The 27,520-nt window shown below is 38.9% G+C and overlaps 1 protein-coding gene across 2 annotated transcripts in view; it reads right to left on the reverse strand.

Annotated features, from left to right (window-relative positions):
* GTPBP10 (GTP binding protein 10) overlaps positions 1–27,282 on the reverse strand; it is a 42,454-nt gene extending 15,172 nt beyond the window's left edge. The window contains exons 1-7 of one of the 2 annotated variants that reach the window (XM_007982235.3): positions 27,164–27,233; positions 23,123–23,154; positions 20,946–21,139; positions 19,390–19,481; positions 18,713–18,857; positions 4,314–4,387; positions 2,156–2,208 (exon numbers count right to left, since the gene is read on the reverse strand). In XM_007982235.3, coding sequence (XP_007980426.1) covers positions 2,156–2,208; positions 4,314–4,387; positions 18,713–18,857; positions 19,390–19,481; positions 20,946–21,085 — 504 coding nt within the window. In that variant the 5' untranslated portion in view covers positions 21,086–21,139; positions 23,123–23,154; positions 27,164–27,233. Of the gene's footprint in view, positions 1–2,155; positions 2,209–4,313; positions 4,388–18,712; positions 18,858–19,389; positions 19,482–20,945; positions 21,140–23,122; positions 23,155–27,163 lie in introns of both variants that reach the window. The other variant, XM_007982234.3, reaches the window with a different exon arrangement.
* Between the last annotated feature and the right edge of the window lie 238 nt (positions 27,283–27,520).

The following is a 27,520-nucleotide window of genomic DNA, read 5'->3' on the forward strand; positions in this document are numbered from 1 at the left end:
CGCCCGCCACCTCACCCGGCTAGTTTTTTGTATTTTTTAGTAGAGACGGGGTTTCACCGTGTTAGCCAGGATGGTCTCGATCTCCTGACCTCGTGATCCACCCGTCTCGGCCTCCCAAAGTGCTGGGATTACAGGCTTGAGCCACCGCGCCCAGCCGGCCATTACTTTTAATGGCTAAAACCATAGTTACTTTTGCACCAACTTAACAGAAGAATACAGTTTCCTAGACTCCTTTTAGAGGGAATAATAATTATTAACCATCATTCTACATTTGCTTTTTTTTTTTTTTTTTGAGAGAATCTCATTCTGTCGCCCAGGCTGGAGTGTAGTGGTTCAATCTCAGTTCACTGCAAGCTCCACCTCCCGGGTTCACACCATTCTCCTGCCTTAGCCTCTGGAGTAGCTGGGACTACAGGCACTTGCCACCATACCCGGCTGATTTTTTTTTTTTTTTTTTTGTATTTTTGCATTTTTAGTAGAGATGGGGTTTCACCATGTTAGCCAGGATGCTCTCGATCTCCTGACCTCGTGATCCACCCACCTCAGCCTCCCAAAGTGCTGGGATTACAGGTGTGAGCCACCACGCCCGGCCACACTTGTGCTTTTCAAACCTCACTGTGCATTATAATCATGTAGGGAACTCTTAGAAGCTACAAATGCCCAGGCCCTACCCCCAAGAGATTTAGTTTCAAATCTCTGGGGCCTAAGCATCACTTATCATTGCTGTTCTTAGACCACCCAGATAATTCTGAAGTGCAATAAAGAATGAGAGGCAGTACTCGACATCCCCTGCCCAGTATAAAGAATTCAGGGTTTTAAAGGAAGCTGACAAAGCAGCATGCATAACAGAAGTCTCAAGTCCTGAAATTTCCTCTACTGATTTCCCTTAAAAATTAGGTATAAACGATGTTCTCTTTTCCTTTAAATATTGTTCTCTCTATTCATATTATCCTATATTTAATACAATTTTACTTACATTTAACATTCTATAACTGAAGTTTTATATTTTAATGTTATATCACTATTATAACGGCACATAATTTTTAAATGTTTCTTTAAATTACATCATAAAACTATATGAACCTATATTGATGCATCGTTAGCACCCAAAGTCTATACTTTACATTGTTTGATTCTTGATGCTGTACATTCTATGGATTTTAACAAACGTATACTGTGTCTACCATTACAGCAATATTCTGTTGCTGTAATATTATACAGTATCATACTTTACTATACGTATCATACTTTATAGTATATCCTAAAAGTTCTCCGTACTCTGCGTATTCATCTCTCCTTCCTCCCTAACCCTGGCAGTCATTGATTTTACTGTCTCCACAGCTTTGCCTTATCCAGAATGTCATATAGTTGGAATCATACAGTCTTTTCAGATTGGCTTCTCTCAGTTCGTAATATGCATTTAAGGTTCTCCTAGATCTTTTTGAGGCTTGATACCCCAGTTCTTTTTAGAGTTGAATAATAATCCACTGTCTAAATATATACCACAGTTTATTTACCCATTCACCTACTGAAAGATATCTTGGCCAAGGTTTGGTAATTATAAATAACGCTGCTATAAGCATCCATGTGGAGACTTCTGTGTGTGCATAACTTTTCAATGTACAAGGGTAAATGCTAAGGAGCACACCTACCAGATTGTACATTATATTTTAAATATTGTTACTTTCCTTTTTTTAATTTTTATTCTAATTATGCAGAAGATCCACAGTTGTTACTTATGAAGGAAAAATGAATTTTAATAGCTGGTTGAGACCAAAACTCCATTAAAACTTTTTTCTTTTCAAAAAAAGAAAGTTGGAATAAAATTATTACCATGAACTTTAGAGAGCATTTTTAAAAAATGAAGACAAATAATCCAATATAGTAGTAAAAGGAAGACTTGCAATAAGAAGCACCAAGACCAAGAAGACATAATGTTGTAGGGATAAACTGAACCTAACCTTTGCAAGAAGAAATTAAATATTTTATTATGATAGTGCTCAGAATTAATCTGACCAGTTTCACTTATAAACAAAATCTTGTTACCTTTTCTCCCCTAACACCACAGAAACAGGCAAATACTATAAAATCCAAGTAAGTACCAAAACCAAGTACTCTGACTTCTAATATAGTGTTTTACTTTAAAAACACCTACCTGTTTGAAATCACGGTACATAATCTTTCCAAGTTCAGGCTTTAATGTTGTAACTAGAAAAAAACACAGCAATAAATTAAGAGTAGAATTTATTTTAGGGCTGGTACTCTCAAAACTGTCTTGGCATTATGCGTGGAATAAACAATACTTCAATTCAGATTTTGCTCTAATTTGCTAAAATGGAAACTATTATTATCTTTGCTATTTAACATGTACTTGGAGGGCCAAGTGTTGTGGCTCATGTCTGTAATCTCAATGCTTTGGGAAGTCAAGGCAGGAGGATCATTTGAAGCTAGGAGTTCAAGATGAGCCTGGGCAGCATAGTGAGACCCTGTTTCTACAAAAAATTTAAAATTAGGCAGACATGGCAGTGCACCTGTAGTCCTAGCTACTCCAGAGGCTGAGGAGGGAGGACTGCTTGAGCCCAGGAGTTCGAAGTTGCAGTGAGGTATGATGATCATGCCACTGTACTCCTGCCTGGGTGACAGAGCTAGACCCTGTCTCTAAAATAAACAAACAAACAAACAAACAAATAAATAAATAAATAAATAAATAAATAGTATTTGGAAAAAGACAAATACAGATTTTTATAATCTGCATAGGCCTAATGTAATTACTGAACCTCAACGTTCTTCTATTGCACTTTAAGGTGTGTGATAGATGTTCAGGAGGGTCAGATATTAGGTTTCTATCACTGGATCTGTGGGTGAAATTTTTCTAGTTCCTTCTCATTCAGTTATCCTCTAGTTCCTTCTCATCGTTATCCTTAAGCCTCATCAATCCCACACTAGCCTCTTTCCTATGACTAAAAGCTTTTCCTTCTCAAGTCCTACATATTATAACAAATATTGGCCTTGTAATTTATAGCAATTAGCCCAAACTTCACTCTACTTCGTCAGTCTAATTTTAGAACGGCTTGATTTTATTTTCCAAGTTAATAGCATTCTCTATCCTTTTAATGATGGCAGAGATCTTATCATACTCATTACTTTTAACCAAAGCTTCTTTTATATCTCATCTAGCTACCACAAGAGCCTACTAACTGGTTTTCTCAGACCCCTTCATGTCCCACGCCAATCCATTTTCTATATTATAGGTGGAGATCTCTGTGAGGAGCAAACTTAAGCATTTTATCCCTTGCTTAAATGCTTCCAATTGCTCTTAAGATACAAAAATCAAATACAGCCTAAACGGTCTATGTGATATGCTCTCTTACACCTCCAGGCTCATCTCGATTCTTTCCCTTACCTCATGTTCTCTAGACACACAAATCTATTTCCTCTGATTAAAGATCCTTCACCCTCCACTCTATTTTACTAATTAATTCATAATTATTCCTCATGTATCAGTCCAAAATCACACATCCTTAAGGAAGCCCAAAGCAGTCATCTACACTCTTTCATAGTATCCTTTTATATTCCCTTATATTTATCAGTGATATATATGCCTTACTCCACTAGTCTACAAACTCAATAAAAGTCAAAATAGGAGCTGTTTCTGTTTATCAGTCTTTGTAATCCCAGAACCTAATATGGCTCCTAAAAATAAGTATCTGCTAAATGAATGGAAGTACTCAACGCAGTCTTCCTGGTACTTATTACAGTGCCTGATAAAGGGTAAGTGGTTCATAAAATCCTAACTAAACCAAATAAACTACTATGCAACAGAAAAATAAATGCAATAAAGTGTCTAACCTGTTTAAGAAACTTTGCTGAGGGGTACAGAGGTTTCAAAGATCAATGGAAAATATGGCTGGGGAGGGTGGCTCACGCCTATAATCCCAGCAATTTAGAAGGCCAAGGTGGGAGATCACTTCAGCCCAGGAGTTCAAGACCAGCCTGGGCAACATAAGGAAACCCCTGTCCCTGCCCTGCCCATCCCCCCACCACACACACACATACAAAATTAGCTAAGCATGGTGGCACACACCTGTAGTCCCAGCTACATGGGAGGCTGGGGCAGGGGGATGGCTTTAGCCTGGGCTGCAATGAGCCATGATCATGCAACTGCACTTTGGCCTGTGCAACAGCACTCTATCTGCCAAAAGTTTTCCAACTAAGGATACCCTCAGAGTTGTCATTTTATTCATTCTCAGAGAAGTATTAGTCTTTAAAAGTTTACCTCCACTCATTAAAATATACAATCAAATTATACTTACATGCGTAATCTGCGATTGCAGGTTTTGCATGAGAAACACAACTTAGCAAAGAGGATTTTCCAGCATTTGGGAATCTGAAACAAGAATACAAAATTATACACAAATGTCAATATTATTATCTCTGAATTCCTAACAATTCAAGTAGTCTTCTTGAATATATTTGGGATTAAAAGTAGAATATAAATGTATTATAAATAATCTTGAAAAACTTGAGAACATACACTTACAAAAAAGGTAAAGATAAATTCATGCTGGACACTGAAGATGTTTCAGTACTGAAAGTGTATAATAATTATTCTAATTATGATTTAAAAATAAAAACCTGTTGGAAGTCATAGAAAAACAGAAAGAAATTAAAGAAAAAAAAGAAAAACACCTGCAACTTACTATCTCCAGCTAAACACTGACAAAATATTACATTGTTTTGTAAACTGCTTTAAAAAAAAATTTTTACAGAAATTTTCAAACATACATATACAAAAGTAGAGAGGTGTAATGAATTCCATTTAGCTATCACCCAGCTTCAACAAATATTAATACATTGGCAATACACTTCTTAAAATTTGATTTGAATAGAAACCCAAATAAGGTCTGTACGTTACAAATACCTGATGTGTCTCAAATCTCTTTTCAAGCTCCCCCTTCCATCTTGTTTCCCATCTGCAATTTTATTTTTAAAGAAACTGGGTCATTTGTCCTAGAGTTTCTTTTCCGAAGTCTGCATTTTTCTACTGGCACCTACATGGACACTTAACATGCTCTTTTTCCCTGTATTTTCTGTAAAAAATTTGCAGTTGTTACAGAGTCTTAATCATGTTCAAGTTTTAATATTTTTTTGAAGGAAGCAGGGGAAAACTACTTTATAGTTAGTTGGCCTACTCTCTAAACTGAATAATATAAGGTGAACACTTTTCAGTGGTGAAGTGTAATTTACTTAACTAATTTCCTATTGACAGACATTTACGTTGTCTACAATTTTTCACTCTAAATAACACTGTAAAAAATACGTATACAGGTAGACACTGTTAATAGTCATTTCTGGGTGGTGGAACTCACAGACACCTTTTTCTTTATGCAAACAAGTGTGTATTATTTGCTTTTTTTCTAAACAACTTTAAACAATGCAATGACTATGTTTAAACCTTTGCAACTTTTTTTCATCTTTTCATGGCTTAATGGCTCATATCTTTTTTTTTTCTTTTTTCTTTTGAGACGGAATCTCGCTCTGTTGCCCAGGCTGGAGTGCAGTGGCGCCATCTCAGCTTACTGCAAGCTCCGCCTCCCGGGTTCCCGCCATTCTCCTGCCTCAGCCTCCCGAGTAGCTGGGACTACAGGCGCCCACCACCATGCCTGGCTAATTTTTTTTGTATTTTTGTATTTTTAGTAGAGACGGGGTTTCACCATGTTAGCCAGGATGGTCTCAATCTCCTGACCTCATGATCTGCCCGCCTCGGCCTCCCAAAGTGCTGGGATTACAGGCATAAGCCACTGAACCCGGCCTATTTCTTTTAATGTTGTTATTTCAATAGCTTTACGGGTAAAAGTGATTTTTTTGTTGTTGTTACATGGACAGATTGTGTACTGGCAAGGTTGGGATTTTAGTGTACCCATCACCCAAGTAATGTACATTGTACCTAATAGGTAGTTTTTCATCCCTCACAGTCCTCCTATCCTCCCTGCCTCTAAGTCTCCAATGTCCATTATACCACTCAGAATGCCTCTGTGTACCCACAGTTTAGCTCCCACTTATAAGTGACAATATGTGGCACTTGGTTTTCCGTTCCTGAGTTACTTCCTTAGGAAGATATCCTCATTCTTTCTTATGGCTGAGTAGTATTCTACAGTGTGTGTATATCTAGATACACACACACACACACACACACACTCAATTTTCTTCATTCACTGGTTGATGGGCACTCAGGTTGATTCCCTGTCTTTGTAATTCTCAATGATACTGTGATAAACACGTGTGCAGGTATCTTTTTGATATAATGACTTCTTCTCCTTTGGGTAGATATCCTGTAGTGGGATTGCTGGATGAAATGATATTTCTACTTTCAGTTCTTTGAGAAATCTCCATACTGTTTTCCATATAGGTTGTACTAATTTACATTCTCACTCACCAGTGAATTTTAGTGTACCCATCACCCAAGCAGTGTATACTGTACGCAATAGGTAATTTTGCATCCCTCACTGCCCTTCTATCCTCCCTCCCATTGAGTCTCCTATCCTCCCTCCCTCTAAGTCTCCAACGTCCATTATACCACTCCGTATGACTTTATGAGCATAAAAGTTAAGTTCCAAGATGGCCAAACAGGAACAGCTCTGGTCGGCAGCTCCCAGCGAGACTGACGCAGAAGATGGGTGATTTCTGCATTTCCAACTGAGGTACCTGGTTCATCTCATTGAGACTGGTGGGACAGTGGGTGCAGTGCACGGAGGCCGAACCGAAGCAGGGTGGGGCGTCGCCTCACCCGGGATGTGCAAGGGGTTGGGGGATTTCCCTTTCCTAGCCAAGAGAAGTCGTGACAGTCTGTACTGGAGGAATCGTACACTCCTGCCTAAATACTGCACTTTTCCCCCAGTCTTCACAACCGGCAGACCAGGAAATACCCTCCTGTGCCTGGCTCAGTGGGTCTCAAGCCAGTGGAGCCTTGCTCACTGCTAGCACAGCAGTCTAAGACTGACCTGCCATGAGCTGCAGCTTGGCAGGTGGAGGGGTATCCGCAATTGCTGAGGCTTGAGTAGGAGGTTTTGTGCTCACAGTGTAAACAAAGAGGCCTGGAAGCTCAAACTGGGTGGAGCCCACCACAGCTCAGCAAGGCCTACTGCCTCTCTAGATACAACCTCTCTGGGCAGGGCATATCAGAACAAAAAGCAGCAGACAGCTTTGGCAGACCTAAACGTCCTAGTCTGACAGCTCTGAAGAGAGCAGTGGTTCTCCCAGCATGGCGTTCAAGCTCTAAGAAAGGACAGACTGCCTCCTTAAGTGGGTCCCTGACACCCGTGAAGCCTGACTGGGAGACACCTCCCAGTAGGGGCCAACAGACACCTCATACAGGTGGGTGCCCCTCTAGGATGAAGCTTCCAAAGGAAGAATCAGGCAGCAATACTGGTTGTTCTGCAGCCTCCACTGGTGATTCCCAGGCAAATGGGGTCTGGAGTGGACCTCTAGCAAACTTCAACAGACCTGCAGCTAAGAAGCCCAACTGTTAGAAAGAAAACTAACAAACAGAAAGGATTAGCATCAACATCAACATCAACAAAAAGCATATCCACACCAAAACCCCATCTGTAGGTCACCAACATCAGAGACCAAAGGTAGATAAAAACACAAAGATGTGGGGGAAACCAGAGCAGAAAAGCTGAAAATTCCAAACACCAGAGAGCCTCTTCTCCTCCAAAGGACTGCAGCTGATCGCCAACAAGGGCACAAAACAGGACGGAGAATGAGTTTGATGAATTGACAGAAGTAGGCTTCGGAAGGTCGGTAATAACAAACTTCACTGAGCTAAGGGAGAATGTTCTAACCCATCGCAAAGAACCTAAAAACCTTGAAAAAAGGTTAGATGAATGGCAAACTAGAATAAACAGTGTAGAGAAGACCTTAAATGACCTGATGGAGTTGAAAACCACAACACGAGAACTTCATGATGCATGCACAAGCTTCAATAGCCGATTCGATCAAGTGGAAGAAAGGATATCAGTGATCGAAGATCAAATTAATGAAATAAAGTGAGAAGACAAGATTAGACCAAAAAAAGTAAAAGAAACAAACAAAGCCTCCAACAAATATGGGACTATGTGAAAAGACCAAATCTACGTCTGATTGGTGTTCGGTACCTGAAAGTGCGAGAATGGACTCAAGTGAGAAAACACTCCGCAGGATATTATCGAAGAGAAATTCCCCAACCTAGCAAGACAGGCCAACATTCACATTCAGGAAATACAGAGAACACCACAAAGATACTCCTTGAGAAGAGCAACCCCAAGACACACAATTGTCAGATTCACCAAGTTTGAAATGAAGGAAAAAATGTTAAGGGCAGCCAGAGAGAAAGGTTGGGTTACTGACAAAGGGAAGCCCATCAGACTAACAGTGGATCTCTCGGCAGAAACCCTACAAGCCAGAAGAGAGTGGGGGCCGAGATTCAATATTCTTAAAGAAAAGAATTTTCAACCCAGAATTTCCTATCCAGCCAAACTAAGCTTCATAAGTGAAAGAGAAATAAAATCCTTTACAGACAAGCAAATGCTGAGAGATTTTGTCACCACCAGGCCTGTCTTGCAAGAGTTCCTGAAGGAAGCAGTAAACATGGAAAGGAACAACCGGTACCAGACACTGCAAAAACATACCAAAATGTAAACACCATTGACACTACAAAGAAATTGCATCAATTAACGGGCAAAATATCCCGTTAATATCATAATGGCAAGATCAAATTCACACATAACAATATTAACCTTAAATGTAAATGGGCTAAATGCCCAAATTAAAAGACACAGACTGGCAAATTGGATAAAGAGTCAAGACCTATTGGTGTGCTGTATTCAGGAGACCCTTCTCATGTTTAAAGACACACATAGGCTCAAAATAAAGGGATGGAGGAAGATCTACCAAGCAAATGGAAAGCAAAAACAAAAAAAGCAGGGGTTGCAATCCCGGTCTCTGATAAAACAGACTTTAAACCAATAAAGATCAAAAGAGACAAAGAAGGCCATTACATAATGGTAAAGGGATCAATTCAACAAGAAGAGCTAACTATCCTAAATATGTATGCACCCAATACAAGAGCACCCAGATTCATAAAGCAAGTCCTTAGAGAGCTACAAAGAGACTTAGACTCCCACACAATAATAATGGGAGACGTTAACACCCCACTGTCAATATTATATCAATGAGACAGAAGGGTAACAAGGATATCAAGGACTTGAACTCAGCTCTGGACAAATTGGACCTAACAGACATCTACAGAACTCTCTACCACAAATCAACAGAATATACATTCTTTGGCAGGGCGCAGTGGCTCAGGTCTGTAATCCCAGCACTCTGGGAGGCCGAGGTGGGCAGATCACGAGGTCAGGAGATCGAGACCATCCTGGTTACCATGGTGAAACCCCGTCTCTACTAAAAATACAAAAAATTTGCTAGGCATGGTGGCGGGCGCCTGTAGTCCCAGCTGCTCGGGAGGCGGAGGCAGGAGAATGGGGTGAACCTGGGATGCGGAGCTTGCAGTGAGCCGCGATCACGCCACTGCACTCCAGCCTGGGTGACAGAGCGAGACTCTGTCTCAAAAAAAAAAAAAAAAGAAAAAAAAAGAATATACATTCTTCTCAGCACACTGCACTTATTCTAAAATTGACCACATAATGAGAAGTAAAACACTCCTCAGCAAATGCAAAGCAACAGAAAACACAAGAAACTGTCTCTCAGACCAGTGCAATCAAATTAGAACTCAGGATTAAGAAACTCACTCAAAACCATACAACTACATGGAAACTGAACAACCTGCTCCTGAATGACTCCTGCGTAAATAATGAAATGAAGGCAGAAACACAGATGTTCTTTGAAACCAATGAGAACACAGATATAATGTATCAGAATCTCTGGGACACATTTAAAGCAGTGTGTAGAGGGAAATTATAGCACTAAATGCCCACAAGAGAAAGCAGGAAGGATCTAAAATTGACACCCTAACATCACAATTAAAAGACTAGAGAAGCAAGAACAAACAAATTCAAAAGCTAGCAGAACGCAAGAAATAACTAAGATCAGAGCAGAGTTGATAGAGACAGAGACACAAAATACTCTTTAAAAAAAATTGAATCAAGGAGCTGTTTTTTTTTTTGTTTTTTGGTTTTTTTGGTTTTTTTTGAGGCGAAGTCTCGCTCTGTCACCCAGGCTGGAGTGCAGTGGCCAGATCTCAGCTCACTGCAAGCTCTGCCTCCCGGGTTCACGCCATTCTCCTGCCTCAGCCTCCCGAGCAGCTGGGACTACAGGCGCCTGCCACCACGCCCAGCTAGTTTTTTTTGTATTTTTTAGTAGAGACGGGGTTTCACCGGGTTAGCCAGGATGGTTTCGATCTCCTGACCTCGTGATCCGCCCGCCTCGGCCTCCCAAAGTGCTGGGATTACAGGCTTGAGCCACCGCGCCCGGCCGTTTTTTTTTTTTTTTTAAATCAGCAACACAGACCACTAGCAAGACTAATGAAGAAATGAGAAAAGAATCAAATAGATGCAATAAAAAATGATAAAGGGGGTATCACTACTGATTCCACAAAAATACAAACTACCATCAGAGAATACTATAAATAATTCTACGCAAATAAACTAGAAAATCTACAAGAAATGGATAAATTCCTGGACACATACACCCTCCCAAGATTAAACCAGGAAGAAGTTGAATCTCTGAATAGACCAGTAACAGGCTCTGAAATTGAGGCAATAACTAATAGCCTACCAACCAAAAAAAAATCCAGGACCAGGTGGATTCACAGTCGAATCTATCAGAGGTACAAAGAGGAGCTGGTACCATTCCTTTTGAAATGATTCCAATCAATAGAAAAAGAGGGAATCCTCCCTAACTCATTCTATGAGGCTAGCATCATCCTGATACCAAAGCCTAGAAGAGATACAAAAAGAAAAAAAAAAAGAGAAAGAATTTTAGGCCAATAATCCTGACGAACATCGATGCGAAAATCCTCAATAAAATACTGGCAAAACCGAATCCAGCAGCACTTCAAAAAGTGTATCCACTACAATTAGGCTGGCTTCATCCCTGGGATGCAAGGCTGGTTCAACACACACAAGAAGAAATGAGAAAAGAATCAAATAGATGCAATAAAAAATGATAAAGGGGATATCACTACTGATTCCACAAAAATACAAACTACCATCAGAGAATACTATAAATAATTCTACGCAAATAAACTAGAAAATCTACAAGAAATGGATAAATTCCTGGACACATACACCCTCCCAAGATTAAACCAGGAAGAAGTTGAATCTCTGAATAGACCAGTAACAGGCTCTGAAATTGAGGCAATAACTAATAGCCTACCAACCAAAAAAAATCCATGACCAGGCGGATTCACAGTCGAATCTATCAGAGGTACAAAGAGGAGCTGGTACCATTCCTTCTGAAATGATTCCAATCAATAGAAAAAGAGGGAATCCTCCCGAACTCATTCTATGAGGCTAGCATCATCCTGATACCAAAGCCTAGAAGAGATACAAAAAGAAAAAAAAAAAAGAGAAAGAATTTTAGGCCAATAATCCTGACGAACATCGATGCGAAAATGCTCAATAAAATACTGGCAAAACCGAATCCAGCAGCACTTCAAAAAGCGTATCCACTACAATTAGGCTGGCTTCATCCCTGGGATGCAAGGCTGGTTCAACACACACAAATCAATAAACCTAATCCATCACATAAACAGAAGCAAAGACAAAAACCACATGATTATCTGAATAGATGCAGAAAAGGCCTTTGACAAAATTCAACACCCCTTCATGCTAAAAACTCTCAAGAAACTAGGTATCAACAGAATGTATCTCAAAATAATAAGAGTTATTTATGACTAACCCACAGCCAATCTCATACTGAACAGGCAAAAACTGGAAGCATTCCCTTTGAAAACCAGCATAAGACAAGGATGCCCTCTCTCACCACTCCTATTCAACATAGTGTTGGAAGTTCTGGCCAGTGCAGTCAGGCAAGAGAAAGAAATAAAGGGTATTCAATTAGGAAAAGAGGAAGTCAAATTGTCCTGTTTGCCGAAGACATGACTGTATATTTAGAAAACCCCATCATCTCAGCCCAAAATCACCTTAAGCTGATAAGCAACTTCAGCAAAGTCTCAGGATACAAAATCAATGTGCAAAAATCACAAACATTCCTATACACCAATAACAGACACACAGAGAGCCAAATCATGAGTGAACGCCCATTTGCAATTACTACAAAGATAATAAAATACCTAGGAATCCAACTTACAAGGAATGTGAAGGACCTCTTCAAGGAGAACTACAAACCACTGCTCAATGAAATAAAAGAGGACACAAACAAATGGAAGAACATTCCATGCTCATGAATAGGAATAATCAATATGGTGAAAATGGCCATACTGCCTAAGGTAATTTATAGATTCAATGCCATCCCCATCAAGCTACCACTGGCTTTCTTCACGGAATTGGAAAAAACTACTTTAAAGTTCATATGGAACCAAAAAAGAACCTGCATTGCCAAGACAATCCTAAGCAAAAAGAACAAAGCTAGAGGCATGATGCTACCTGACTTCAAACTATACTACAAGGCTACAGTAATAAAAACAGCATGGTACTGATACCAAAACAGATATATAGACCAATGGAACAGAACAGAGGCCTCAGAAATACTCCCACACATCTACAACCACCTGATCTTTGACAAACCTGACAAAAACAAGCAATGGGGAAAGGGTTCCCTATTTAATAAATGGTGCTGGGAAAACTGGCTAGCAATATGTAAAAAGCTGAAACTGGATCCCTTCCTTACACGTCATACAAAAACTAACTCAAGATGGATTAAAGACTTAAATGTAAGACCTAAAATCATAAAAACCCTAGAAGAAAACCTAGGCAATACCATTCAGGACACAGGCATGGGCATGACTTCATGACTAAAACACCAAAAGCAAGGGCAACAAAAGCCAAAATTAACAAATGAAATCTAATTAAACTAAAGAGCTTCTGCACAGCGTAAGAAACTATCATCAGAGTGAAGAGGCAACCTACAGAATGGGAGAAAATTTTTGCAATCTACCCATCTGACAAAGGGCTAATATCCAGAATCTACAAAGAACTTAAACAAATTTACAAGAAAAAAACAACCCCATCAAAAAGTGGGCAAAGGATATGAACAGATACTTCTCAAAAGAAGACATTCATGCAGCCAACAGACATACGAAAAAATGCTCATCATCACTGGTCATCAGAAAAATGCAAATCAAAACCACAATGAGATACCATTTCATGCCAGTTAGAATGGCAATCATTAAAAAGTCAGGAAACAACAGATGCTGGAGAGGATGTGGAGAATGGGACCGCTTTTACACTGTTGGTGGGAGTATAAATTAGTTCAACCATTGTGGAAGAGAGTGGGGCAATTCCTCAAGGATCTAGAACTAGAAACATCATTTGACCCAGCAATCCCATTACTGGGTATACACCCAAAGGATTATAAATCATGCCATTATAAAGACATATGCCCGCATATATTTATTGTGGCACTATTCACGATAGCAAAGACTTGGAACCAACCCAAATGTCCATCAATGATAGACTGAATTAAGAAAATGTGGCACATATATACCATGGAATGCTATGCAGCCATAAAAAAGGATGAGTTCATGTCCTTTGCAGGGACATGGATGCAGCTGGAAACCATCATTCTCAGTAAACTACCACAAGGATAGAAAATCAAACATTGCATGTTCTCACTCATAAGTGGGAGCTGAACAATGAACATATAGACAGAGGGTGGAGAACACCACACAACGGGGCCTGTGAGGGTGTGGGGGTCTGGGGGAGGGATAGCATTAGGAGAAATACATAATGTAAATGACAAGTTGATTGGTGCAGCAAACCAACATGGCACATGTATACCTATGCAACAAACCTGCATGTTGTGCATACCCTAGAACTTAAAGTGTAATAAAAAAAAAATTAAAAAAAAAAAAAGGTATAAGAGTACTCTTTTCACCACATCTATGTCAATACCTATTGTTTTTTGACTTTTCCATAATGACCATTCTGGCTAAGTTGGTAATCACTGTAGTTTTAGTATGCATTTCCCTGAGTATTAGTGATGCTGAACATTTTCTTATATGCTTCTTGGCCATTTGTATGCCTATCTTCTTTTGAGAAATGCCCATGTAATTCGTCCACTTTTTAATGGAATTGTTTTTTCCTTGCTGATTTAAGTTCCTTGTAGACTCTGTATATTAGTCCTCTGTTAGATGCATAGTTTGCAAATACTTTCTCCCATTCTGTAGGCTGCTTATTCTGTTGATTCTTTTGCTGTGCAGAGGATTTTTACTTTAATTAGGTCCCATTTATTTATTTATGTTGCATTTGGTTTGAGAACTTAGTCACAAATTCTTTGTCTAGGCCAATGTCCAGAAGGGTTTTTCCTACGTTTCTAGAATTTTTATAGTTTCAGGTCTTAGACTAAAACCTAATCTATCTTGAGTTAATTTTTGTATATAATGAGAGATATGAATCCAGTTTCATTATTCTACATTTGGATGTCCAATTTTCCCAGCATCATTTTTTGAATAGGGTATCCTTTCCCCAGTTTATGTTTTTGTGTGCTTTGTTAACGATCAGTTGGTCTTAAGTATTTGGCTTTATTTCTGGGTTCTCTATTCTCTTCCATTGGTCTATGTACCTAATTCTATACTAATACCACGCTGTTTTGGTTACTATAATGTTGTAATATAATTTGAAGTCTGGTAATATGATTCCTCTAGATTTGTTCATTTTGCTTAGGATTGCTTTGGCTATTCGGGCTTTTTTGATTCCATATGAATTTCAGGTTTTTTTCTAATACTGTGAAAAATAATACTGGCATTTTAACAGAAATTGCATTGAATCTATAGATTCTCTGGGCAGTATGGTCATTTTCACAGTACTGATTCTTCCAATCCATGAAAATGGGATGTATTTCCATTTGTCTGCGTCATCTACGATTTCTTTCAGCAGTGTCTGCAGTTCTCCTTGTAGAGATCTTTCACGACCTTGGTTAGGTATATTCTTAGGTATTTTATTTTTTGTAGCTATTGTAAAAGGGATTGAGTTCTTGATTTAATTCTCAGCTTGGTTGTTGGTGGTGTATAGCAGTGCTATTGATTTGTGTATACTGATTTGGTAACCTGAGAGTTTACTGAATTCATTTATCAAATCTAGGAGTCTTTTGAAGGAGTCTCTAGGGTTTTCAAGGTATAAGATCATATGGCTGGCAAACAGATAGTTTGACTTCCTTCTTTCCTATTTGAATGCCCTTTTTTTCTCTTGTCTGATTTTTCTGGCTAGGACTTCTCTTTGCACACATCTTTGACTTCTTTCTTGGAATAAATGTCTACATGAAGAAATACTGGATAAAATATAAGCTCATTTTAAAAGCTTTTGATTATACTGTTAAATTTCCCTCAAGAAAGGCCCACCATGTATGAAAGACAGTACTAGGAATGGGGGTTAATTAAAACATTCATTCCTAAATCTCATTCATATATTTTCATTAAATTTATCCAACAAATATTTATTGAGCACTGACTTTGTATCAGGCAACATACTAAGCAATGAGACAAAATGATTCCCGCCTTCACAGAGTTCTTAATTCAAATTTGAAGAAGGTATTTCAAAAACTCTGCCAAACTTTCACTTGGAATAATGGTGGAATATTCTGCAAATATTAATTTAGAATTCTATAAAAACTTATAAGCTGGAGGTATTTCAACAATTTCCCTCATTTAAAAAAAATCTTTCTGTAATGAATTTAAAATAAAATTATGTGAGGTTTCTTAATGACTTGTTTCTCTTGGAACATATGTTTTTTTAATACCCTGTTTTATCCAGGTTCTTAGAGCTTTTGAAAAGCAAATTGCAGCCATTTTTATCCATAATTATTACTAGCTAGACTTGCTGGTTTCCAACATCCTCATATTTTCATAATGATTGAACACATAATGCAAGCAACCATTTCCAAGAAGATCAAAGTATGAATAGAAAGATGATGCTAATGATTGAAGAACAGATATTTGAAATTTTTCTTGAAAAATACCCAGTGAAAATTTTAGAAGCTAAAATCCAGCCTATGCAAAGATCAGATTTGACAACAGCAGCACAAATCTGTTAGTTGTACAATAACTTTCTTCTATGATTCATTCAGTCCATTTCCAAAACCAGCTAAAAGGATATCTACTTATGCCAGTATTCATAGTAGTAACTCTTCAAGAATAGTTGCCTAATTTAAAAACACTAGAAAACATGTTAAACATTCCATTTAAAAATCTTTCCCCCCATTCTCTTTTCATATGCTTAAGAATCCTGATGCTTTAATTACTGACAAATTTCAAACCTACTTCTGAAAAGCTTTGTATATCACTATATGCAGTATTCCAGTAAGTTGGCAATATAATTATGATGAAGACAGCAGCTACAATTCATTGAACGTACAAAAATGCAAACCATGTCTTCTGCTGTAAATGTATTATCTTACCCACCAACGTTTTAAGGAAAGACCTATCTCGATACACTATTAAAGATGAGAAAACAAATGACGTGGTGGAAAAAAGAAAAAAAAAAAAAAACTACAGTGAAGGAAGAATGAGAGAAAAGAAAAGGAAAAAAATAAGAGAAAACAAAGGCTTAGAGAGGCTGTATAATTTACCCAAGACCAGCTGGCCAGCCTCCAGAGGATTTGAGATCCTAACCTAAATAGTCTAAGCTGAGTCCTCCATGCCACTCCACTTTGATGACTAAGCCGTGCTAGGCTCTTCTTAGACTGTAAAGTTTTCTCTTCAGAACTTGAAACCCATTTTCATGCCAAATGCAATTGTGATTCGCTGGACTGCCAGGCTTGTCCACAAAACCCTATTAAGCCCGTAACGTTCCTGAAAATATAGAGGATTACAGAACTTATATCTAATAACTCTCATAACTGTGCTTTATTGAAAAAAAATAAATGTGAATGGAAAGCCAGGATCACATCTTTCTTGTTATAATTTTAGCAGGAACGGGGCCTCTGTGAACCCTAAACCAATGGTGGTAAGTTCTAGTGGCTGGTCAGGCAGGGCAAAAGGCGAGGGATTCAGACTTAAGAGTCTGGTAAAGAAGCAGTAAGATACCTGAAGAGGAAGATGAAAAGAACTTAGAAAGAAGCTATGGGGAAGCAAAAAATAGAACTAGGAATTTGAAGTAGGACAGTAACAAGGCAGTTTTCCTTATCTTGCTCTTAAACTTTCCATCTGAGTAACTGTGTAATACTGTGATAGGGCCGGAGGGAGAGGGCAGGAGGCAGGGGGGATGGGGGAGAGAGAGCAAATGCAAATTTAAGTTTTTCTCTTCCTTTGCTTTTTGTTTTTTTGTTTTTTCTGAGACGGAGTCTCGCTCTGTCGCCCAGGCTGGAGTGCAGTGGCACGATCTCGGCTCACTGCAAGTTCTCCCTCCCGGGTTCACGCCACTCTCCTGCCTCAGCCTCCTGAGTAGCTGGGACTACAGGCGCCGGCCACCAGGCCCAGCTAGAGATGGGATTTCACTGGGTTAGCCAGGATGGTCTTGATCTCCTGACCTTGTGATCTGCCCACCTCGGCATCCCAAAGTGCTGGGATTACAGGAGTGAGCCACCACACCCGGCCCCTTTATGTATTCTGTATCCTGCTGTCTATCCCCTTCCAGTGTAGTAGTCACACTGCAACTCCACAGCTAAACAGCATTATTTAATGAAAGAATGGAGGCTGGTGGAAGAGGACACTCTTCTGAGGTCTACAGTACTGGGACTAGATAGATCCTAAGCAGAGGCAAGAAGGATATACAAACAGTCATAGCAGGATTCAATTTGGCAGCAACAGTGCATAAGTCTGAGGATTGAGATTGTCTGTATTGGTCTTTAGCCATTTGACTAATGATACTTTAATGTCTCTATTAAGACCCAAAAGAGGCCGGGTACGGTGGCTCACGCCTGTAATCCCAGCACTTTGGGAGGCCGAGGCAGGCGAATCACGAGGTCAGGAGACCGTCCTGGCCAACATGGTGAAACCCCGTCTCTACTAAAAATACAAAAAAAAAAAAAAAAAGCTGGGCATGGTGGCGGGTGCCTGTAGTCCCAGCTACTCCGAAGGCTGAGGCAGGAGAATGGCGTGAACCCAGGAGGCCAAGCTTGCAGTGAGCCGATATCACGCCACTGCACTCTAGCCTGGGTGACAGAGTGAGACTCTGTATCAAAAAAAAAAAAAAAAAAAAAAAAAAGAGTTATGTCAATCATTTTTCCCTTTTTATTTCCTTCTATATACTTTTAATAATAACATGGTTTGTTTGGATTTATTATTCTTTAATATCCAGTAACATTATTTAACCTTCTTATACTATTGCATTTGATTGATTTTTCTTTATGCATTCTCTAACATTCCCACTGATCTATTCAATTGCTCTGGTCTTAATTTTACAAATAAGCAATAACTATGAAACTCTATGTTGGTAATTTGAAAACAATATTTAGCAGCATATTTTTCTAGTACATACACAACAACCAAATTCCATAAATTTGAAATAATTATGGCCCCAAATTACCATTTACGTTTATTTCCTATTTAAGAACTATCTCTCTGAAAGAATAATAATAAAAAATGAATGATACTTACCCTACTAGGCCTACATCAGCTATAACTTTTAGATCAAGGTGAATTATTCGTCTCTGGCCTTTCAATGGTAAGAAATTTGTAAGTAATTTACCACCAAGACCTCCTTCAGCTACCAAAATTCTGTCATTCTCCTTATTGAGTTCTCCTTAAAAAGAGAGAGAGAAATATTTACATTAAAGATCAATAAGTGAAATCACTAATGCAATCTATTTCTTTCAGAAATACAGGCAAGGAAATTCAAAATTACAAATCTATAGATTAGTAAGTGGAATCACTAATGTAATATTTTACTTTCAAAAATACATGCCAGGAAATTCTCAATTACAAATCTATAATAAGTAGAATCATTAAGGGAATGTTGTTCTTTCAGAAAAACAGTCCAGGAAATTCCAATTTTACAAATCTATTGAAAGTTTGACCCCAGAAAAACACTTTAGTAAGCAACTGAAAAGAGCCTAGTTATATATTTTAAGACCAAGCAAGAACTCTAACATCTTTAAAACAATCTTAAATCTAGTAGTCATTTTAACTTTTGTAAGTTTTAAAAATGCTCTCTTATAGAGTAGTAACTAAAATTGTCAGTTAAAAAACTTCTGAAACTCAAGAGAAGCTATTCCATTGTTTAATTTTAGAAAATGTGCACATTTTTACAATCTTCGAAGTTATAGTACACTCACCTATAATTTTACCGTTTTCATCAGTTACTGAAATACCCACAGGCACAGGGATTTCACAGTCTTCTCCTTTGGAGCCTTTCAGTGCACTAACTCTACCAAAAAAAAGTATACATATATATATATGTATGCTTGTGTATGTACACACACACACACACAAAATGGTTACAAAGAACAGTAGCAATCAATTCTCTGGTTAATGCAGATGTTAAATGGTCAAACACAAGGTTTAAAAAAACTAAAATTATCCCTAATTATTTCTTTGCATTTTAGACATTATATCCCACTAAAATGGCACTGGGTAATGATTTAAGTCACTAAGCTAACCACCAAAGGTCATTTTAATCTGAAACTAAAATGTTGCAACCATGAAATGAAGAGATTATTGCTACAACACAAATAAGGTAGAAAAAGCCAGGCATGGTGGCTCACGCCTATAATCTCAGCACTTTGGGAGGCTGAGGCAGGAGGATCTCGAGTCCAGGAGGTCAAAACCAGCCTGAACACCAAGCACAACCCCATTTCTATTAAAAAAAAAAAAAAAAAAGAAAATTCAAAAATTAGTTGGGCATGGTGGCACACACCTGTAGTCTCAGCTACTTGGGACGCAGAGGTGGGAGGATCACTTGAGCCTGAAAGGTAGAGGCTGCAGTGAGCTGTGATAGTGCCTACTACACTCAGCCTAGGCAACAGAATGAGACTCTGTCTCAAAAAAAAAAAAAAAGAAAAAATGAATCTATAAAAAAGCAAAAAATCCACCAAATAGCAAAGTTTCTAAAAAACTAACCTCGAAGGAAAGTACTTACATTAAAGAAGGCAAATCTAGCTACTCTTAAACTGCTCATAAAAGAAAAAATTAGTACAAACGTTTTAGTAATTCTACTTCTGGGAATTTATCAAAATAATAATTGAACAAACATGTAAAATAGTATCTACACAGGATGCTGTACTATAGGTATAATCGGAAAAAAAAAAAAAAATCAACAATAGCCTAAATAGACAAACGACAAAATAAATTGTTAGTTATTACGCAGGTATTCTGAATAATTTTGACATGGGGAAAAAAAGTAAAAATAGCAGATTGTAAAATATTGTACTCTCATTTTTGTATTCTAAAATTTTATGCACGTAATTGCATTTGTGTAAACACACAGAAAGTCTTAGAAAAGTCAAGAAAAGGTTAACAGTGGCTATCTTGCCTTCTAATGGTAGTGGGGTGGAGTAGCATGGTTAAGATTGAGAAAGTTTTCTTAAAGGTTGTCAAAGATAATTTTAGAAAAAAACAGTGGGAATTCAGATAATTTTCGGTTTCAACAGGGAAAGTGCAAAAAGAATACAGATAGACATCGGGAAAAGAAACGGACAAAAAGTTTTAAAACTCTGAAATATTCTTTAGTATCAGTCTTTTATGAGTTGAGACATTTTAGGCTTTTGCTCAGTTATAAATACAGGAAATAATTTACTTCAAATGAATAATTAAGTTTTTATTTTATAACTTAAAAAAAAATTTCCAGAAGGGTTTGATTTTCTAAATTTTAAGTCACTCAGTAATTACTTACTTGCTGTTTGCTCCTACTCCAGCCACAAACCGTTTCTGAGGATACTTGTCTTTAAGTTGTTTTAAAGTCATTCTGTTCCGGGCTACAACCCAGACGTCACCACCTTTTCCACCTTCTCCACCTAAACGAGGATAACCCATTCCACCGGATCCTCCCTTGGTGAAGAGTCTTAGGTTATCGATGAAATTTCCATACTTAAAAAAAAAGAGAAAAAACATTTGTATACCAAGCGTATCAACTTGGAACCGCTTTCTAGTTCTTTCTTCCACCAAAACTTCTTTTTAAAAAATCGTTAATAGCTTTTTAAATGCCAATTCTGTAACATCTTCTTAGCTCACCTCCACATCTCTGATCTGACCCCCTTTCCCATTTGATTATTTCTCTTAAGTCCCTTTTAGTTTTTTCAGTTATCAACTATTGTCCCACCCATCCTGAGGGTTTCTGACTTGGCACTGTTTTCATTCTACTCTTTCTCCCCTGGGTAATTTCTGCTTGTACCAATAACCATCACCTAGGTGAGATATTTTCTATGTCCAATCTGTCAGACATTTCCATCAGGATGAAATCTTTTAACAGGATAAAGCAATGTGAGCAGAATGTGTATCTAATTTATATGTGAAATCCCCTAATATGTAACTTGTTCTTACATATCAGTTGAATAAATAATAGCCACCTCAAAAATAAATGTTAACATAACAACACCAAACTGTTCGCCAGGTAAAATCTGTTCCTCCAATGTTCTCTCAAATAATGGAACTATGGTTTATCTATTGAGACTACACAAATGGAAGTCTTTCAGAATACACCTGTTTCTTGTCCCAAAGCCCTACTCTCTTCTCTCCAGTACCACTGCCCTAGTACCTGCACCACATGAGCTCCTTTCAGTGTCTAATCATTTTTTCCTTATTGCATTCTCCAATTTGTTGCCCGAAGTATTTTTCTGAAATTGATCTGATCTCTAATCACGTTTCTCCTTTACTCAAAAACCATGCATTTAAAAAAATGCTTACAAAATAAAGCAAAAAATTCTTAGTACTACAGTTTACCCTTGAACAACACTGGTTTGAACTGTTTGTGTCCACTTATACACAGATTCTTTTCAATAAATACATTAGAAAATTTTGAGCTTTGCAACAACTTGAAAAAACTTGCAAACCACATAGATGGGAAATCCTGAAAAAAGTTAAGAAAAGTTGTGTCATGAGTGCAAAAAATATACACAGATACTAATCTATTTTGTCATTTACTTCCATAAAATATACACATACCTATTTTAATTTTTAAAAAAACGAGAGATGGGGTCTTGCTGTGTTGCCCAGGCTGGTCTCAAACTCCTGGCCACAAACAATCCTCTTGCCTTGGCCTCCCAAAGTGTTGGAATTATAGGCATGAGCTACTGCACCTGGCCACACATCTATTATAAAAAGTTAAAATTGGCCGGGCGCGGTGGCTCAAGCCTGTAATCCCAGAACTTTGGGAGGCCGAGGCGGGCGGATCACGAGGTTAGGAGATCGAGACCATCCTGGTTAACACGGTGAAACCCCATCTCTACTAAAAAATACAAAAAACTAGCCGGGCGAGGTGGCGGGCGCCTGTAGTCCCAGTTACTCGGGAGGCTGAGGCAGGAGAATGGCGTAAACCTGGGAGGTGGAGCTTGCAGTGAGCTGATATCCGGCCACTGCGCTCCAGCCTGGGCGACAGAGCGAGACTCCGTCTCAAAAAAAAAAAAAAATTAAAATTTATCACAACTTACACACACACTTGCAGACCTTACATGGCAGCATTTGCAGTCAAGAGAAATGTCAGCAAATGTAAAAATGCAGTATTAAATCATAACTGCATAAAATTAACTGTAGTACATCCTGGAATACTGTAATAATTTCGTAGTTACCTCCTGTAGCTATCTCAGTGAGCTCAAGTGTCCCAAATTGCCACCAAAAAGGCCATGTGATACTACTCATCTCTCCATGGGCAGTTCATCTTGCCAGTAAATTTTGTAAGTCAGTAAAAAGTGATCTCTCACAGTTCTCTTGCATTTCTCATCATGTTCAGTGTTACACTGTAAACCTCGAACAACACCATGGAACCCATACAAAGTGCCACTAGTGATGCTGGCAGTGCTCCCAAGAAGTCAAGTCATGACATTACAATAACAAGACGAATTGCTTGATATGTACCACAGATTAAAATCTGTAGCTGCGATGGCCTGCTATTTCAAGATAAATGAATCCAGAATAAAAATCAATGTAAAAAAGAAAAAACTTCATAACCCACTGCTGCAGCTGTGCCAAGAGGTGTGAAAACCTTGCACTTTTTGTAAATTAACTTTTTATCTTGTATTGAATATGCAACTTTTATGCAGATGCAGGATTGCTATTTTAAAAACATAGACTAATACAATTCAAGAAAAAGTAACGTTACTATATGACAATTTAAAAGCAAAAGGAATGTGAAGGATCTAAAGCTAAATAATTGCCAGCAAAGGATGATTTGATAATTTTCAAAAGACGTTTGACTGTGGAAGACAGTGTGGGAATTACTTAAGGATCTAGAACTAGAAATACCATTTGACCCAGCAATCTCATTACTGGGTATATACCCAAAGAATTATAAATCATGCCATTATAAAGACACAAGCACATGTATGTTTATTGTGACACTATTCATGATAGCAAAGACTTGGAACCAATCCATCAACAACAGACTGGATTAAGAAAATGTGGCACATATACACCATGGAATACTATGTGGCCATAAAGAAGGATGAGTTCATGTCCTTTGCAGGGACATGGATGCAGCTGGAAACCATCATTCTGAGCAAACTAACACAAGGACAGAAACCAACCACCACATGTTCTCACTCATAGGTGGGAACTGAACAATGAGAACGCTTGGACACAGGGAGGGGAACATCACCCACCAGGGCCTGTCATGGGGTGGGGGGCTGTGGGAGAGATAGCATTAGGAGAAATGCCCAATGTAAATGACAAGTTAATGGGAGCAGCAAACCAACATGGCACATGTATACCTATATAACAAACCTGCACGTTGTGTACATGTACTCTAGAACTTGAAGTATAATTAAAAAAAAAAAAAAAAAAGAAGAAATCGATTTGGCTTTGGCTTTAGAAATATCAAGATAACAGGAGAAGCAGGTTCTGCCAACCAACAGGCAGCAGATGAGTTCCCAGACGCCATTGAGAAAATCACTGAGAAAGAGTATCTCCCAAATCAGGTTGTTAATGCTGACAAAAGTACCCTATTCTGGAAAACATGCTACAAAAGACATTAGTAAGGAAGAGCAGTGAGCACCAGGATTTAACCCAGGAAGGGATAGGCTAACCCTATTGTATTGTGCAAATGCAGTTGTGTTTATAATCAGGACTGTCCTTATCTATGAAGCTGCTAACCCCTCAATCTCGAAAGGGAAAGATAAACATCAGCTGCCAGTCTTTGTTGGACAAGAAGGCCTAGAGAACAAAAAACCTTTTCTCTGGATTGGTTCCATGGATGCTTTCTCCCTGAAGTCAGGAAGTACCTTCCCAATACGAGACTGACTTACAAAGTTCTCAGTGCCTCCCCTCCCTGCTACCCAGAACCCCATGAGTTCAACACCAAAGGCACCGAAGTGGTGTCCTTGCCCCCAAACACAATGTCTCTAAATCAGCCTCTAGATCAGGGGGTTGCAAGGACCTTTAAGGCTCGTTAAACATGATATTCTATGGAAAGGATTGTCAGCTATGGAAAAGAACACCGACAGAGAAAACTTCAGGAAAGTCTGGAAGTATTACATCATTGAAAATGTCATTGTTATTGAAAAAGCCATGAAAGCCATAAGCCCAAAACAGTAAGTTCGTGCTGGGGAAAACTTCGTCTAGGTGTTGTGTTGTAACGTCACAGGATTTACAACAGAGTCAATTAAGGAAATCATGAAAGAGACTGTGGATATGCCAAAAACGGCAGGAGAGTGGGTAAAGGACTTCACGACATGGATCTTGAAGAAACTCAAGAGCTAACAGATAACAAACGAGAGGAATTAAAAGAAGACAGCTTGATGAGTGCTTCAGATCCAGTACCCGATAACAAGGAAGAAAACACAGAATAAACTATCAGAAAAACTAACATTAGACAATCTGGCAGGAGGGCTCCTATTATTCAGGACCGCTTTTGACTTCTTTCATGACGTGGATCCTTCTGTGAAACAGGCACTGAAACTAAAGCAAATGGTGGAAGAGGTACTGGTACCCTATAGAAACATTTTTGTGGGGGAAAGAGAAAAGCAAAAGCATGACAGAAATTGCGATGTACTTCCATAAAGTTATACATAGTGTGTCTGCCTCTCTTGCCTCCCGTTCCACCTCCTCCACCTCCACGTCTTCTGCCTCTGCCACCCAATATAGCAAGACCAACTCCCCCTCTTCCTCCTCAGTCTACTGAACATGAAGACTATAAGGATGAAGACCTTTACAATTCACTTCCACTTAATGAACAGTAAATGTATTTGCCCTTCCTTATGACTTTCTTAGTAACAATTTCTTTTCTCTAGCTTAATTTATTGTAAGAATACAGTATATACTATATATATAACCTATATGTGTCAACTGACTGCTTATGTTATCAGTAAGGCTTCCAGCCAAAAGATTATTAGTAGTTGTTTTTGGGGGGAGTTGAAAGTTATACGAAGATTTTCAACTGGGGGGGGCACCTCTAACCCCCATGTTCTTGAAGGGTCAACTGTATATCCAAAGCTACTAAAATACCCTTCTGGTTATCTTTTTTTTTTTTTTTTTGAAACAGGATCTGGTTCTGTTGCTTGGGCTAGAGTGCTGTGGCACTGTCATAGCTCACTGCAGCCTCAAACTCCTGGGCTCAAGCAATTCTCCCACTTCAGCCTCCGGAATGGCTGGGACTACAGGTACCACACCACCAACCCAACTATTTTAAAGATGGGGTCTTGCTATGTTGCCCAGACTGGTCTTGAACTCCTGGACTTATGGGATCCTCCCACCTCAGCCTCCCAAATAGCTAGAACAGCAGGCTCACCTACCATGCCTAGCTCCTTCCTGTATCCTTTTCTTTTGCTCAACCCTTCCCTCTTCCTCTTTGCTCTGTACTACATGAAATACTGCCATTTCTACATGCCATTCTGCTCACGCTTTTCCTCTACTTAGAATGTCATTTCTTTTTCCTATCATAAATCCACCTAAATGTCATATTTACTAATGTCTTTCTAAATTCCTCTAATCAATTCTCTGACTTTGCTGGCTCTCCCAGCAATTTGATTAAATCTCTATCTCACACCTTTATAAATCTTACGCTGCATTTAGTGTTTACCTGCTTCCTTCACTGACTCAAGAATTTCTTGTAGGTAAAGGACTTATGTATTAACTTCTTAGGCTGTTAAAATAACTTACGGAGCAATTTCTTAAATTCATAATCCAAATCTCTAGTCATTTAGGATAGCAATTACCAAAAACATCTGGGATTTTTTTTTTTTTCAAAAAAGTTGAAATATTGACCATTCTGATATACTCGAGGAGAGTTTCTACAGTTCCATTAAATATATAACACTTTTTTCCTGCTCTAGATAAATCAGATTCAGGGGCTTAGGAGCCTTATTTAAAAGGAGCATTTTACTCTGGTCGTTAGAAATAAAGTAATGGTCAAAACATGACGCAGGTAACGTTTCACAAAACATTACTAATAGGTAAGGTTTTTTTTTTTTTAATTCAAAGCTGTTGTAAATTTTTACGGAAACGATTCTTAAGACCGACACTACACAAAAATCGACCTAAATGTTCTGCAAGAAGGCACATCAATTAAACGCTCTCGTGTCTTCATAAAAATCCACTAGAAAAACAAACAGTGCACTCAAGGAGAAATATATAAAAACACGCTGTAGACATTACTTAAAGGAAGAAAAAACCACAACATTTGGGCCACAGCAGGCAGGTATCACAGTTCCTCATGCCACGTGCACACGATGTCTCTAAAGAACTTCAAACCCTGCCCTCAAACAACCGTCCTAACCACGCCAGGTACACACACCATTATCACCGCTTACTGGCAAAGCGCGACTACAGGAGGGGCGGAGAAGTTTATGGGAAAACCAAGCAAGCAAGAGGCCGCCACAAAGAAAGTAGTGGAGAGACAGGTGAGCAAGGGAGAACTACAGCCGTCAGCGCTAAGGGGACCAGGTTGAGGGGACCCGCACGGACCTTTCTGAACAACACGCAACTGCAATGGACCATGGCTGCAACAGGCCAGGAAACCCTCTTGCCGAAGCCGCACAAGCCGAAGTACAGCGCGGCCTTTTGACGTCACCGCCGGGCGCCGACGCGTTTCTCCGCCCACGCCGGCGGACTGTCGCATGCGTTTTGTGGTGCTCTCCAGAGCGAACAGCCGCATGCGCTGTGCGGTGCAGCCCACGGGTGTGGCGGGAAGGCGTTCTCTCTCTTAAAACACGAAGATAATCTCGAGAAGCGGTGGGACAAAGGACAGTAGGGCGCAGGTTGCGTGCCTCAGGAATTAATATTTTGAATAGAATGGAACTGAAGACCCAGCGGCCTTGGAGC

This window comes from Chlorocebus sabaeus, chromosome 21 (assembly GCF_047675955.1).
Source record: "Chlorocebus sabaeus isolate Y175 chromosome 21, mChlSab1.0.hap1, whole genome shotgun sequence".
Taxonomy (NCBI): Eukaryota; Metazoa; Chordata; class Mammalia; order Primates; family Cercopithecidae; genus Chlorocebus; species Chlorocebus sabaeus.